The following is a 17,276-nucleotide window of genomic DNA, read 5'->3' on the forward strand; positions in this document are numbered from 1 at the left end:
AAAGACTAGCTAAAACAGGTGCCTTTGAGATTTTCTCCTATTCTCTTAATTTCTTAAAATTCAGTTTATCATTCATTCTACTGAAATTGCTCGTCAAGATTATTACAATCTTAGTTACCAAATCCAACGGCCTTTTCTCAGTCCTCATTCTTAATCTTTCTGCAGCTTTTGACACTGTTTATAACCATCAACATCAACTTGATATTCTCTTCTCTCTAATTTTTCAAGACACATTCCTCCTATCTGACCAGTCATTTGCTGGATCCTCACCCAGGTCACACCTTCTGACTATAGGCATCAGATAGGGTTCTATCTGAACCCTCTTTTCTGTATATATTATTTCATTTGGTGATACCTAGTTCTCGTGGATTTAATTATCATTTATTTATATTCTGATCATTGTCAAATCTGCCCCATCTCTTTGCTGACCACCAAGTTTGCATCTTCAGCTTTTTTATTTTCATCTCAAGATGTCCAGTTTTTGTAATTGGTCAGTTGTCAATCATGTCTGATTCTTGTGACTTCATGGACTGTAGGACCCCATAAATCATAGTTGTCCATGGGATTTTCTTGGCAAAGATACTGAGTAGATTCTCTTTTCTTTCTTCAGCAGATCCTTTTGTAGGACAATCAGAGTCACACAGCTAGGAAGTATCTGAAGCTGGATTTAAACTCAGGTTTTCTTCACTCTAAGGGCAGAGTTGTATCCAGTGAGCCACCAGCTGCTCCACAGATGTCTAGTAAATATCTTAAACTTAACATATCCAAAACAGAACTTGTATTTCCTCCTAAGCCCCTTCTCATCTCTTATCTTCTTTACAAATGTAGAAGACAGAACCAACCTCCCAGTCCGTCAGGCTCATAACATAGGAATCTTTCTAGATTCCTCATAATCTTTCAGCCTTTGTATCCAAGTTGTTACCAAGGCCTGCTGACTTCACCTTTGCAACATCTCTCAAAATAACACCCTCTTGTCTCCTCTGAAACTTCCACAACTCTAGTGCAGCCCTTATTATTTCACACCTCAATTACTGCAGTAACCTGCTGGTGAATCTTCCTGCTTTAAATCTTTCCCCAATCCATTCTCCTTTTAACTAGTAAAATGATTTTCCTAAAGCACATGTAAAACATGTAAATGCTCCAACTCTCTCACACCTGTTAAATTCCAATAACCTATTTTCTCCAGGAACAAATATAAAATGATCCGTTTGGTATTTTTAAAAATCTTTATAAACTAACCCCTTTGCGCCTTTTTAGCCTTCTTGTAATCAGTCCCTGACACATACTTTTCAATCCACATTAAATAACCTGTTAAATAAGCCAACACTTCATCTCTCAGCTCTGGGCATTTTCTCTGGTTGGTTCCCATGCCTAGAAGTCTGTGTCTGTCTGTCTGTCTGTCTCTCTCTCTTTCTCTTTCTCTCCTCCCCTCTTCTGACCTCTCTTTCTACTGGAAACCTTCCCTAATCTGTATTATACAGTGTTTTCTCTAAGTTTTTTTTCCCCTTTTTATCCTGTAAATAGCTTGCTTTGCATATATTTGTTTGAATATTGCCTCCTCCATTAGATTGTAAGCTCCATGAGGGCAGAATACTGTCTTTTGCCTCTTTTTTGTGTTCCCAGTGCTTAGCACAGTGCCTGGCACATAATGCACTTTAATACATTTTTATTGATTGTTAATGGAAGTGGGGGATTATTGATGTGGAATACTCGATAAATGTCAAACTTTTTTTTTTTTTTGATATGTTGTTTACTTTTATTCTGCTTTTCTTCTTTCTCTTTGTCCTAATAAATGGCACTCGGATTAGAGGGATACATTGAGAAAAGTTGGTGATTTTAAAACAAAGTTCAATAAAAATATTTTTTAAATGTAATGGGATTGGCCTTCCAGAGAGAAAACATTTACTTCATTGGAGACTGAAATCAGTTAACTAAAATATATATTTTAAAGGAATAAAATATATTTTAAAAGAATTGGCTTTCCAAAGAGAAATGGTTCATTTCTTCATCAGACTAGATTAAAGATATTTTGAAATGCAGAAATCACTCACAGCAAACGTCCCCTTGTTTTGTTTTTTTTCAGTCATGCCCAATTCTTCATGACTCCATTTGAGATTGGCAAAGATATTGCAGTGGTTTGCCATTTCCTTCACCATTTCGTTTTGTATTAAATGAGGTCCTGTGCTCATTGGATAGGAAAAGTGGGTATAGTAAGAGCCTTAGATTGTCTCTCTTCTAAATGTGATAGTGAATCAAAGTGAAAGATGTAAAAGGAACAGCTGAGATTAGAGATGTCTTAAATGTTAGTGACTTTATTAATATGAGTTATGGAAGGGCTGGAATTCACAGTGAGAAGGAAGAATGGTTTTAGGAAGAGGTATAGGGAAATGGAATGATTTGGGTAGATAAATAGCTCAAGTCAGAGAGCATTTGTTAAGCTTTAATATGTGGCAAGGACTGTGCTAAACTCTGTTTAGCCACATACTAATCTGAGAAGACAATAGAAAGAGGGGAGCTGGTGGTTCTTTGTCTTCAACATGTTCTTCATTCCCTCCATCTCTCAGTTACCCAGTCAATCTTCCCATCAATGGCTTTCCCCATCCTTGGTGAACCAATTTAGTTCTATGTTGTTGTTTTCTCTCAAATTCCTCTTGGTAATCCCTGGGAAGTGGTTTGGATAAGTAGGAAGTTTTGATCAAATAAAGGAATTTTATGTAATCATAAAAGTGAAACACTTTTGTGTGATAATTTGATAAAGGAAATGATTGCTGTTTTATGTAGTTATTTTTCACCACTCTTTGTATTCTTGCCCATCAGCTGTTCTGTCACTACTCATTTCTACCTACTTCTGTTCTTCCTCCAGATACCAGATCTCTGAGAAAATAAGTAACTATTAATAAAGATCCCTGAAAATTCTTTTGAAACATACATGACAAAGTGAAATGTGAATTGAAACAGATATTGTGTAATTTCTCCATACTTTATTATTAAAAATTTTTTCTTTGTACCTGACTTTGTACAGTACAGACTCACCTATGATATTTTTTCAGTATTACATGTAAAAAATAAGATATTCTCTGAAGTTTTGTACTCAGTAGGATCTAAGGAGTCATAGAATCAGTTGAAATAAAAGAGATTTTAGAAGTCATCTATTCTAGCTTCCTCATTTTACTTAGAAATAAGACTAAGATTATGACTTGCCCAAGATTATCCAGTATTAGAAGCAAGTTTTGACCAGTAGCTCTTTGATTCCCAGTTCTAGCACTCTTTGCTTGGTCTTCTCAGAAATACTTTGATCAGGAACATTGTATCATTTATGTGCAATGCATGGTATCAGAAGTTTTATTTTTAATCAGATTCAAATTTGAATTTTTTTGGCTGTGTTAGAAATTTAACTAGTTTTTACTAATGTAAAGTGTTTAAAGTAGCAATAGAATTAATTAATGATAAGTGCATTGATTCAGGAAGAATATTAATTTGATTTAATATATTGCCTGTGTACCTTCTAGAGTATCATTAGAAAATAGTTTATTCATTTTTTTCTATTAACAATTGCAACTTCACAAAAATTTTAATTTTTGTGGTTGAAAAAAGTCTCTAAAATAATTTTTGTTTTGCTAATAGGCACACCTATTAATAAAAGACCTGTACTTGGATACCGAAATTTGAATCTCTTTAAGTTATTTAGACTTGTACACAAACTTGGAGGATTTGATAATGTAAGTATTAAAAATAATATGTCAAAACCTTAAAGGACTGAGAAGTTATGAATAAGAAAAAAAGAAGAATGGTTACTTTTTTACATTCAAAGTATCACTATTATGTACCAGATTTGTGGTTTTATTAAGAATTCAAGGTTGTACTATTTTTTCATTCAGTCTTTCAAATTTACTAACATAAGTTTCTGAGTAAACTTCATAATCTTAGAAATTACCTTCAGTTTGATATGAAAATCAGTGAACTGATATCTTTTAAATATTTTGTTTAAATGTATGTCTGCTGAGTTTAATTGAGCAGATCTGATTTTTTTTAGTATGACAAATTTTAATGCTTAATTTATTAATTTTTACATTTAATTTTTTTCTTTTAAATTTAAAACATCCTACTTGAATGGTAATTTCTAGTAGATAATAATAGTAAAATTTTGTCTTTTCAGTTAGAAATGAGTTTTATCAAGAATTTTTTTTTTGAAAATCACTTCCAATTCTTAATTTTATTTCTTTTGTGGAAAAATTTAGCGGTCTTTTAAAATTTGTGCTTTTCTAATTCATTGATGCAAGTTTTTATTTTATATTTTCATTATAGATTGAAAGTGGAGCTGTATGGAAGCAAGTCTATCAAGATCTTGGAATTCCTGTTTTAAATTCAGCTGCAGGATACAATGTTAAATGTGCTTACAAAAAGTAAGTGTTAAAAGCAGTGGTCTTCCAAAAGGGGATTTTGTCTCGATCTCATGGAAATGTGATCAGCTTATCAGAGAGTAGGAAAATAGAAGAGGAAGTGTATTGTGGGCTTTGCCTCCACTACAACCACTCTTATTTCCTCAGTTCCCTCAATTTCTCTCCTGTACTGCATTAGCTTCCAACCTTCCTCTTTCTGCTGGATGTAGGCTCATAAGGGCAGTTATAACCATGCCAGTATCCAGGCAATACCCATAGCAATAACTTTGCAAGTACCAGTGGAAAAACTCCCTCACTCTCACCCTACTTCCTCCTACCTCAACATATCTCCTTGGAAAGCTGATCCACTGGTGGTGTACTTTATCCTCTAGATAGGGACCAAGAAGTAAGTGACCAACCTAAACTTCTCCTTATTGTTTTTTGGTGGAATAGTAAATCATACAAAATTTAAATAGACCTATATAGTAGATGTGATCTGCTTCTTAGATCTCATCACTTCTTTCCCTTTAAACCCACCATCTTCCAGACTTCTACATTATTATTTGAGAACACTGCTATCTTTCTAGTCACTAAGGTTTTCAATTTGTTTAAGATATTATCCCTATGTGCTCTCACCACATGCATCCACTGAATTGTCCAGTCTTTTCCTTTGTACCTTCACAACATCTTAGTCACTTCATTCCTAAACTATTAGTTGGTGTCCATGCCTCAAGTCTCTTTTCCCACTCCAGTATTACTTCTGTTCAACTATCACAATTTTCTTGAAGCCCAGATTTAACCATATTACCCTTCTTACTTATTCATTAGCTTTAAATTACTTCCAAGTTCAAATATAAAATCTTCCATTTGACTTTTAACTATTTTTATTGCATGACTTCTTCCTACCTTTCCAGTCCTTCCTCACTTTATTATCTTTCACATAACTCACACAAGGCCCTCTGTCTCCTGACTACATTTTCCCTGGCTGTCTCTCATATTAGCACTCTCTCTATTGTGTCACTTAAAAGGTGTGCTTTTGTGCTTTAAGAATTAAATGAGTGGACATATTTTTATATCCAGTTTTCACCAGTTTAAGAATCCAGATTGAGAGTTGAATGTCTTCTCATAAGCCATCTAATATCACTGTATTCATGATATGAATCTGCATAATAAGAGATTATTTAGTCTTTTTATCAAAAATAATGTGTTTTACTGTTTACAGATATTTATATGGCTTTGAAGAATATTGTAGATCAGCCAACATTGAATTTCAAATGGCATTGCCAGAGAAGATGGTTAACAAGCCTTGTAAGGAATGTGAAAATGCAAAAGAAACAAAAAACAAGGAAGAACCTGAGTCAGAGATAAAAGCAGAGATTAAAGAGGAGGGAGATACTATATTACAAGAAGAGAAACCTGCTGAAGATGAAATTGAAAGAAAAGAAAATATCAAACCTTGTCTGGTAAACTAGATTCTATCTGTGCTGTACTTGTTAATAGATTCTTTGAATTATAATCCTTAATTAAACTTAGAAAATTTCTATAGTACAAAATAGACCTTCCATTAGTCATGATTTGATGCTTTCTCACCAATATGCTCTTTAATTTTATGTATTTTAGCTATGTTTTATTTGTGTCACAAAAAGTTATAGTTAATTATTTTTGCCTAGTTTGCTTTGAAGTTTTTTTGAGTTTCAGAATTTTATCTTTTTATTTTTAAAGTAATAACTTCTTGGTATGTTAATAGAATAAGAACTCATGTCAAACTCTATTAAAATATTTTTAATGGATAATTTAAATGTTGTTTAAACATCCATAGTATGTCTATATACTGCTATGTAACAATTTTCCCAATAAAAATGTAGACAAAAAGCCTACATGCTGTATTTACCCAGAATTGCCTTTCTTGGCAAAAGATGCAGGCCATGCATATATGACATTTTGATAAAGGTATGATTTGCCTTCTAACTCACTTCTTTCCTTGGCTTTATTTTCACAACTTTTTTTTTTTGTATTTATGAAGTTAAGTAATAAATTAAATAATACTAAAAGATTTGATGTTGCTAGCAATTATAGGTTATAGCAATTATAGATTAATTCCAATTGAGTAAGCATTTATTAACCCCCTACTATGAGCTTTGCTCTAAGATTATGTAGATAAATAGGACCACTATTCCCTTCTCATAAGGAATATATATTCTTCTGGGCTTATTCTCAGAGACCATGGATATAAATATATATATATATATATATATATGTTAGTTTTTTAAACTTTGGCTTAGTCTCTCTAATATTTTCCTAGGGTAATAAAAAGAATATGTCAGAACCTACACATACACAGTCTGATCAGGAGAAAGAACTTAACAATAAAAAAACAGAAGAGAATGAAAATCTAGAAGTTAAAGAAGATGAGACAATTAAGGTAGATGAAATGCTCAACACAAAGGTAGAGGCAGAAGACGAAAAAGCAAAATCTGGGTAAGACATTTGTTTTTGGTAAAACATAATTTTGAAAAGCTAAGTTAGTTTTATGTAAATAAATGGTTGGATTCATTTTTCCAAGTTGTTAATGTATTTTAGTTTGTCCAAAAGAGAGAAATAAGAGCAAGTACAGAATGATTGCCTGATTTGGATTCATATTGTTAGAAATTTTGCATGGTCTACATCTCCAAATGTCATTGTATGGCAAGGAAATAGGAAATGTTCTGATTTATTTCTCTTGTTCTTGGCTCAGAAATAGAGAAACTTTACAAAGATGAAATTGTTTCTTACTGTTTAATGTGTTTATTGACTACATCTTGCTAGATAGTGATAGATACGATCCCATTGTTTATTGGAAACTAGATGTCTGTAGATTATGTGTTGTGGCCCAAATTTTTATTTATTGGATTAAAATTAATGAGAGGAATTAGATATCTTGAATTCTGAAACCATAATCCAACAATGAAGATATAAAATCCTAATTCTTTATTAAAATACTGATGAGATAATGAGCAATAATGTCTATTCCAAAAGATGGTGGGTTTTTGTTTTTGTTTTTGTTTTTTAGCATAATCTAGGAATCCCTGTTAGTATGTAAAGGCTTCCAAGTCAGTGTTTTGCATGCAAAGTGTCCAAACTGTGTGCCTTGGACTCTTCTGTCTTCTAAGATCTCAGTTCTAACCTCTCTACATGAGAGACTGAGCCAAAGAGCAAACATGAAAGGAAACAAGATGAGGGAAATGGGATAAAGTAGCAGAAAAAGAATGTAATTGAAGTTTTCTATTGAGACTTACACGTATTTAGGATTTCCTTAAAAAAATATTTCATGGATTTTTGTCCCTGTAGCCATTTCAGTTTCTTCTTATTCTTGCTTTCCAATATCTGTTCTTGCTGTTTTACCCTAAAACTAAATATGTTGCTGATTTCATTTTCTTACTTTTAAAGAAAGCTAATTATAAAGTTTTAAAATGATTGCACATCGTTTATAAATAATATATTGTAGAAATATATAATATAAGGAATTAATTCACTAATTTTATATTAACAAATATTACTGATAAGTTACCTAAAAACCGAAATTTAAAGCATTATTTAGTTTTAGTTTAGTTTAGGTTTTTTTTCTCTCTCTAAACTTTTGTTGCCTATGGAATTGGCTACTAACTCTAGTTTTCTGTTTTCTTTCTCTAAGAAGTGAAAAACATTAAGAGTTTGGGTTCAGATTTGGGAGAGATCTATTGGAATATTTTGTGTTTCTCTTGACCCAAAATGTGGCACTTTAAAAGAAAGTAAACTGAAATGAATATGCATATACATATATATTATATCAAATGACATTGAAATGTATCTCAATATAGGTCAGTGTTACTCAATATATGTATGTATTAACATATATCACATATATGTATGTGTTACTTTAACTTATTGCAATTCATTTTATATTTGAAAACATTGTCTTTTGGGGCATCTGGTCTTTTTTCAACTTATTTCTCTAGCTTTTGATTTTTCCCACTGCATTGTTGGATATAGCAGTGAATTCATAGACTTGGCTGGTTTCCAATAATTTAATTGTCATGTTTGCTTTTCGTTCACTTCCATGTGTTATTTGAATGAAATTCATTCGGTCTGTATCTCTATCTGACGTTAAATGGATCTCATGTTTCATTTTGATTGACCTGCTTGACTAATATAGAATATTAATAGTTGTTTCACAACCAGTAAGAGTTTTTCCCAGTCTGCTTCCTAAACACCATTATGGTTTTTGTTTTATTGTTGTTATTATTCATGTTAACATTTGTGGAATACCTCAAGTATGCTCAGTGGTATGTAAGATCTAATTTGTCTGCTGTTTTTGTTAAGAATTTGGACTTAGCACTATATACCCTCCTTTTTTAATCTAATGGTGCTGAGATCTAGTAATAGGGTATTTGTTGCTCAAAGATTAAACTTGTTTTTGTACCAGAATATATACTTTGTCATCAGTGAAGTACAGCTGTATAATCTTAGCATTCCAATCAAATGGTTTCAACAATACAAGAAATCTTAGGATTGTTATTTTGTTCTCCGTGTATGTGATCTTAAGTCAGTAATTATTGTGCTTCCCCACCACTGTTTCTGCTGCCATTTTCTTGAGTATTTTAGCCACTTCAAGTAAGTACTCCTTCCTATGTTTTGATTTCCCAATCAAATGGTGGACAGTGTGCAAAATGGTTTGTATTTCACTTCGAATGATAATAAATGGAAAAAAAAATCTGTTTTGTACTTAGGACTTTATATGATTTCACTGAGTTTTCTATGTATAGTAACAAAGTGTACTCTAAAGCACACTTTTGTATTTTAGCTAGTATTCATGGAAGTCATACTTTTTCTGATTTTAACTTTTTACATTAAGAAATGTCATTGAGTATCCTAATCCTAATGTGTGAAATAGGACATAATTTTTTGTTATAAAAACCACCAGAATATACTGTCACTGGAAGGCCTTCGATACTTTTTTAATTTAAAAAGAGAGAAAAAACTCAAAATTTGCTGCCGTTGTTGTTGTTTTATGATTTACATAGTATTTGGTGAATGACTTTGTGAAAGAAAAAAATAGCTGTGAAACTTAGGCTGTATTTTATAACAGAATCGAGAATGGTGCTTTGTGAATATTGAATTACTAAGACTGATAAATTCTGTTGATTTAAGAATTTCTTTAGAAAATGGATGGAAATGGAAAGGAACCAAAAAAAATTCTATCAATTTTGTTCATATCTCTGTGTTCCATACATGGTGCATGATGTACACAGCCATAGATTAATTGTTAAGTATTATCTATAGTGCAATAAGATTGAAATTATCTCTAGAGTAGTGTTTGTCAGAAGAATATTTTATTCACAGTATCTGTAAGGATGTCTGGAAGTAATTTAAGGTGTAGTGTTGATTTTCCTATTTAGGTTTTTATTTGTCTTTTGAAAGTGTTTCTCTTTGAGAGAAATGAGTTGTTTTATGTGTAGTATTGCTATAAAGAAGACTAAAAAATGAAGCATTTAGTGTAGTTTTAGATTCATTTTGAATTTACTTCCTGTTAATACTGAAATAAGTATAGTAGTGATATTTTGTGCTAATGTAGATATTTTCTATATGTTTTTTATGTGGTGATTTGTAGAGATTTTTCTGCAAAAGCTAGGAATATTTTTTAAAAAACAGTACATTGCTGAAAATATTCAAACTGATTTTATCTTTGTATATAGCTGTTTCATTTTTGAGGAGTGACTTTTGGAATTAATCTTCAATGTATGTGTTTTGTTGGAATTTTAAGTTTGGTAGATTCTATAAAAGCGTAATTTACATCAAAGACGGCATAAACTAGAAATTAAATGTAAGACAGCACATAGAGGAATTAGTGAAATTAGTAGTTGTTTGCTTGTATAAGATCAAATGATACATTGTTAGTTAACATATTTGACTACAACCAAAGCAGAAGTTTTAAGGTTAAAAGATCTTAGAAGATTTAACTGTCAGTGAAAGCTTTGATTATGGGTTTGCTTTATCCTAAACCAAGAAATATCTAAGTGAGAAAGGGAAATATTTAATTAAAAAAATGACTGTGGAGTCTAATGAATGTTAAACAAAATATGTAAACATTTGAAAAAGATAAAATTTGTTACAGTCAACCTCACTAGTTCCTTTGTATACACCACCACTTCAGTTCTTCTAGCTGTTGATGGAAATTTCTTTAAAAGAAGCCATTTTTGCCTCTTCACTTTCTGTCAAAGCTTCTCGCTACCATTTTTAGTGATAATATTAATTTGAAAATCAGAAAATTCATGCACTTGGAACCCGCTGTTCCCAGGAACAATCGCATCCACAATATTTATCAGTATATGTGGGTTGGAACTGAAAAACTTATCAAGTGTCTTTTATTAACTCTGCAATTTTTTAAACCTTTCAAGAGATGAAACGAATAAGGAGGAAGATGAAGATGAGGAAGAAGCAGAAGAGGAGGAGGAGGAGGAGGAGGAGGAGGAGGAAGAAGAAGATGACGACGATGACAACAATGAGCAAGAGGAGTTTGAATGCTATCCACCAGGCATGAAAGTTCAAGTGCGGTATGGACGAGGGAAAAATCAGAAAATGTATGAAGCTAGTATTAAAGATTCTGATGTCGAAGGTGGAGAGGTCCTTTACTTGGTGCATTACTGCGGATGGAATGTGAGGTAACTTGAGTTTTAGCTAGTGATTACTACCTAAAAATACTTCTAAAATACTTTTCTATTTTAAAAACGAATTGATTGTTGAATTACAGACTTGTTAATATTCTATTAAGGTCATTGTACCATATCAAAAATATTTAGATTTTTAGCATGTAATTCCACATTTAGTGACTTTCTATAGAGTTCTTAATGTTTTTAATACTCCACCTTAGATTATAGCGTAAAGAAAAATAATTAAGTCTTGACAATTTTTATGGTAACATCTGTAACTTAAGAAAAGCAACATTATTGGTGCAGTGATAGAAGATAATAATTTTGAAAAGGTAAAGACTTTTGAACTTCTCAATATCTCCAAGCCAGTTATCAGGTCATCTGCTTTTTTTGCATATTCAACTGCATTGCTGCATTATCTTCTTCGTAATCTTCTTAAGTCATCTTTATTTCATTTGTTCAGTAGTCAGGGATGAGATTCTGAAAACTTTACCTTCTTCAAGAAGGCCCTTGTTCTCCAGTTATCTCCTCATCAACAGGCCTTGCATTATAACTTCATTTCAGCAGCAACAGAAGTTTCTTTGGACCATCTCCTACACTGGCAAACATCATAACTGAAAGAATTCAACTCTACTCAAAGAAATAGTTGGATGGCACTTTTCAGCTGCCACTGACCCAGGAAGTTCAGTCTTGGTTTATGCTACAATTCTTTTCTTGAACCAGTAGTCTCTTGGGCTCATGTAGCCAACCTTTTTCCAAATACAACCTTTATGAAACTTACATAGACATAGTAGATTTTGGGATCTGACACTTTAGTTGTCTGCTTAACCAATGGACTCCTCTTGGAATGTTCATTATTGTATTTGGAACATAAATATAGCCAGTAACATAAATATTGTCATCTTAGTAATAAAGATAGAAATTGTTAGGAATACCTTTCTAAGGTACTTCAAAGAGAATTGTCATTCTTTAACTTCCTTGTAGAGTATGGTTCTGGCTAATGGCAGTGTTGTCAGGAAGACCTCATCTAAAATTCTCGACTTCTTAAAAGCAGGTTTTTGCAGTCATGTTCCAGAAGTGGAAAGGATTGGAGGCACTCCCTAATCCACTTACTGTTTTCTTTCTGTGAAAACTATAATTTCAATCCATCCTGATGCTTGGGATACCATAGCAACTCCAGTGCTAAGGAAAACCTCAAGAATATTGTCTGGGATTCATTCTGCTCATTCCAAACTAAGAAGATTTCCGGAATTTAAAGTGCCTACGTCAATTCACAGATTTAACAGAATGGCATTAGTTGTACAGAATCATAGGATGTTTCAGATGATATTGAAATAATAGTTTCTCGGTCCAACACTGTATATAAATCAGATATTTAGACATTATTTGTCCTAATGCTGTCTAAATTGAAAGACAGCATTCTGTCTTTCAGACAGAAATGAAAGGCTGGTTTCTGAAAGTCTTCCTTGAGAGCTAAAAGATAGATGTTGTAACAATATGTTAACCAATTTTTAATAATTAATCATTTTAAACAGTGGACTTTATAAAGACAATTAACTATAACTAGCTTCGCTATCATGCCAACCATAAAATACTGGGTTTAACCAGGAAGATTAAATTGAACTACCAGAAATAAAAATTGCTAAATATCATATACAAGATAGCCATAGGTAGATATTATCTAATCACTCATGTCAATTCTGAAGCATTTCACTCTTTCTCTTCTCAACTTCCATCCTAAATTTTCACTAATGGTTAAATTACAATAAAAAATTGTGTCTCCCCTGTATCTTGGTCCTTAATTTAGTGAAGAAGATAAGAGGATTTAAAGGGCTCTCTAACCTTTACATGGTATAATTTGTAATATTCACTATATAAATATTGATTCATTAACTAATGAATCATAATATTTAGAGTTTTGAATAGCAGTTAAAAGGTTAATATAATAATTTTTCAGCTTAGAAATTTTGTTCTTCTCAAATGTGATTTGGAATATGCTAAGTTAATGGGAATAAATGTACAGTTTATTCCTTTATATGGAGAAGAAGGTTGGAGTATTTTTAAGATTTTAAGTTCGGACAAAATTCAACAAGATAGTCTCTTATTGTAATTCATCACTGAGAAGATGATAGGACATTTTTAATAGGCTTTTTTTTTTAAATCATGGTTTTTATTGAAAAATAAAATATAACATTGGGTAGATGGCTTTTTCAACATCATATAGAAACCTTTCAGGATTCAACAAAATAGGTTTTGATCATATATGTTTGGGGGAAAAAATCATTTGCTTCTATGCAATAGTAACTAGAATATAAAATGAAACAGGTTATCATTTTGTGATTTTTGCCACTCCTTTTCCTAATCATATCTAGTGATGACTGTAACAAATCTCATTAGCTCTCCAGCCATTTTTTAATTTCTTACCCTATTTTGGGGGCCTTAGGATAGTGTTTATAATATATATAGAAAGAGATGAAAATCAGAAATATGGATCTCTTCTGTGAAGGTACAAGTAGGTGGTTAAAGTCTTTTTTGATAGCAGCTATTTGAAGTATGAACATTGTAAAATAAGAAATTATGGATCTCTTTTCCTCGGAATACTGAGTTTCACTGAAGGTATTGCATTGTTAACTTGAACAAGGAAATATTAATTATAGATTACGGAATGAGATTTCATGTACATGTGAGATTCTGTCATACCTAAAAATTGTAGTTTTCTAATCTGACTATAAAAATCATAGATTGATTAGTGTAAGGTTGGATTTTTTTTAATTGATTGTGGTTTTTGTGGTTATATAATTATATATTTCCAAGTTAATTGGATGTTTTTTTTTCTAATTTCTAGAAAGTAACTTTAACACTGCTATCTGTTGCTATCATTTTAATTTGTGTCCATTTTTTGCCTGATAAAGCTGTTAGGTTCTTTATACAAAGTATAACTAGTAAATATTTCTTTTCTTCAGTTTATAAGATTTGTGATTTTACTTTGAGTACTCTAGTAGCATTTCAGAGTTTATAAATTGACCTAACTGTTGAATTTTTGTATAAAGGTCTATATAAATTAAGGCTCCTTTGTGAGTATAACAGCAAAGTGCTTTGTTTGAGCATAGTAGATGTTGTGGAATGTTCTAAGCAACATGACACCAGGATACGTTGTTTAAATCAGTGGTTATTAAGAACATTCTTAAAGATTTAAAAATGTAAAAAAGGCAACAGGGCATAATAGCTGAAGAAGCAGCTTTGCAATCGGGAAGGTTAAAGTTCTGATTGACACATATTAATTCTATGATTCTGGGCAAATCCTTTAATATCCCTTTGCCCCAAGCAGCTCTCAAAGAGTCCAAATTACAAATTAATCAGATGAGTTGCCAGTCTTCTTTGGTGAAAGGAATTTGAATGCCAGTGAAATCAAATGTCCTTTACCTCTGTCTTCTTCCTCTCTCACCCACTTCGTTATTCCTTTTGTTATCTTCCTTTGAGTATATCCCTATCACATAGAAATTCTATCAATGGGGGAGAGTTATTCTCTGATTTAATAGTTTTGTTTTGTTTGTATTCATAGTCAGAATTTTGAAAGAGTGCTTGAAACTATTAGCTAAAATTTGCTGTTTGGTATATCTGTGGTGAAATATGAACTGTTTAGAAAGAGTTGAATCAAGAATAATCTTCTCTAAAAGAGAGACAGCAGAGACATAGACAGTTGTAAGATATACCATATGGTTAGTAAATGACCTTTTCACATTTCAAGCATATGTCTTGTGACACATTAAAAGAATTAAGGCAAAAAACATTTTTTGTTTCTGGTTTTTTTCAGATACCTAAACATGAAAGCAAGAATCCAGGCTTTAAGTTTGGAGAACATTTAACTTTGAAATTAATTTAAAATTCTTTCTTTGGGGGCAGCTAGGCAATGCAGTGGATAGAGCACCAGCCTTGAAGTCAGGAGAACAATTCAAATCTGGCCTCAAGACACTTAACACTTTTAGCTGTGTGACTCTGGGCAAGCACTTTACCCCAATTGCCTCAGTTAAAAAAATAAATCTTTCTTTCAAGGATGGGTTATATTTAAACCAAATTGTTTAAAATCTGCCAATGTTGGCTTAAGGGTGATTGACTTATATACTTTTTTTTTTTTAGTACAATAAAGTAAAAGATTGTCTTCAATGATGTAAGAGTGAGACTTCATTTATTGCTCTCTTTGAAAGGATAAATTTTCTTATCCTTAAAACTTACCAAGTGAGACAAAATAGCTGGCCTTGAAGTTCTAGATTAAAATTCTGGTGCCCAACACATATTAGCGTGTGACTCGTTAAGGCAGTTAACTTCTAAGTTACCTAATCAACTCTCTATGTTTCAGAAGAGTTGCTGCTAATGAAAAGGAGTTATATGTACCAGAACTTCACCCTAATCAATGAAATCAAAGTCCCAGACAAGAAACTAAGGTCACCAGAGTTAAAATTAAAATAACTCTCCTTATACTTGATTTAGTCAGAATTATGACCCTTGTATGCTGACAGTAATTTTGAATTATAGGCAAATTTTAAAATTATTTAGATGGTCTTTCTCTTGTTAATTAATATTTGTTGCATATTAACTGTAGCCCCTACCACTAATTTAAATATACACATTTAATAATTTAATTTATCATTGAATAATTTATATGCAATGAAGAAGCATTATAATTGGTCTCTACATTAAAGGAACTTACATTCTAATTGGTGAGATAAGATATAAACACAGATGGATAACCAGCAATAGAAGTCTTCACATAAATGCTATATAAATTCAAAAGATTATATAATTTTTAACTGAAATTGTCATAGAAGGTTTCTTAGAGGAAGTGGATCAGGTCTGCAGGCATTTTATTAATTTATCATGTCTCAGGCAGTATGCTAAGCATTAGTAATTCAAAGAAAACTCCCCAAAACAGTCCTTATTGTTAAAGAAGTCATAGTCTCCTCCAAGAGTCAGTGTGTAAATAACTATGTAACAAAAGCAAGATACAACTGACATAAATTGAAGATAATCTCGAGAGAGAAACACTAAGATTAAGAACTGGGAAAAGCTTCTTGCAGAAGATGGCACTTAACTGAAACTTGAAGCAAGGGAAGCCATGATGTAGGATGAGGAGACAGAGTTCTAGGTTTGTGTGACAGACCATGAAAATGCCAAGTAAGGAGATAGTGACTTGGGTGAGGAATACCAGAGTCAATCCATTGTCATTGGTTCAGGATATATATGGGAAAAAATGTGTAAGAAGACTGAAAAAATAGGGAGGAGCCAGGTTATAAAGGGCTTTAATGGCCAAATAGAAAATTTTATATTTGTTCCTATAAGTAATAAGGAGCCACTGGAGCTGGGGGAAGGGACAGTTTGACTCTGTCAGACTTGTGCTTGAGAAAGAACAGTTTGACAGCTGAGGGGAGGATGGCCTAGAATGGGACAAGAGATTTATGGTAGGGAGATGAACTAACAGGCTGTTACATTAGTTTAGCTATGGTGAAGACAGCTTGTACCATTGTGATACCAGTGTCAAAGGAGGGAAAGGGGCATGTATAAGATGTATAATAAAGATAAAATATACAGGGCTGTGCATAGTAGGTGAGAGAGAATGTGGAATCAAGGATAATACTTAGATTATGAGCCTGAATGACTGAGAAGATAGTTGTGCACTGGACAGTAATACAGAAGTTTGGGTAAAGGGGAGATGGGGGGGAAAGATAGTAAGTTCTATCTTGGACATTAAATTAAAGAATATGTGAACATCTGTTTTGAGTTGTCTACTGGGCTACTGGAGATGTGAGACTAGAGATAAGGACAAATTTTAGAGCTGGACAAATAAATTTGAGAATTATCTGCATAGAAATGATTATCCAAATTGCGTATGATTTAGATGGGCAGAAAGAATAGGAAAAGCATTTATGACAGAAAAGTTTAGTTTCAGTTAAACATTTATTAAATGACTGCTATTAATAAGATACTACTGGGCAGTTGAGATATAAAAGTGAAAAACTATAGCATCTTATCTCTGTGACATATAGCTCTCTCTGCCTCTCTCTGGCTTTCTTTTTTCCCCTTTCCCAACCCCCTACACCCTGTATATATTCCTATGTATAAACATATAACTGTAATATGTTAAAAATAGTTAAGGACTTAAGAAAGATTTAAAAGATTAGGCTAAAAGATTCAAAAAGAAGCGATCACTTTTAATTACAACAGGAAGAAAAACTTC

General features: G+C 32.3%; 1 protein-coding gene across 12 annotated transcripts in view; it reads left to right on the forward strand.

The window, feature by feature from the left end:
- Positions 1 to 17,276, forward strand: part of ARID4B (AT-rich interaction domain 4B) — a 183,492-nt gene that overhangs the window by 127,341 nt on the left and 38,875 nt on the right. For 10 of the 12 annotated variants that reach the window (XM_051993562.1, XM_051993563.1, XM_051993564.1 and 7 more), the window contains exons 13-17: positions 3,625 to 3,719; positions 4,306 to 4,403; positions 5,602 to 5,842; positions 6,682 to 6,857; positions 10,793 to 11,056. In XM_051993562.1, the coding sequence (XP_051849522.1) occupies positions 3,625 to 3,719; positions 4,306 to 4,403; positions 5,602 to 5,842; positions 6,682 to 6,857; positions 10,793 to 11,056 (874 nt within the window). The remainder of the gene's footprint in view (positions 1 to 3,624; positions 3,720 to 4,305; positions 4,404 to 5,601; positions 5,843 to 6,681; positions 6,858 to 10,792; positions 11,057 to 17,276) is intronic. The other 2 variants (XM_051993565.1, XM_051993566.1) reach the window with 1 other exon arrangement.

Source organism: Antechinus flavipes, chromosome 4 (genome assembly GCF_016432865.1).
Source record: "Antechinus flavipes isolate AdamAnt ecotype Samford, QLD, Australia chromosome 4, AdamAnt_v2, whole genome shotgun sequence".
In the NCBI taxonomy this organism is placed as follows: Eukaryota; Metazoa; Chordata; class Mammalia; order Dasyuromorphia; family Dasyuridae; genus Antechinus; species Antechinus flavipes.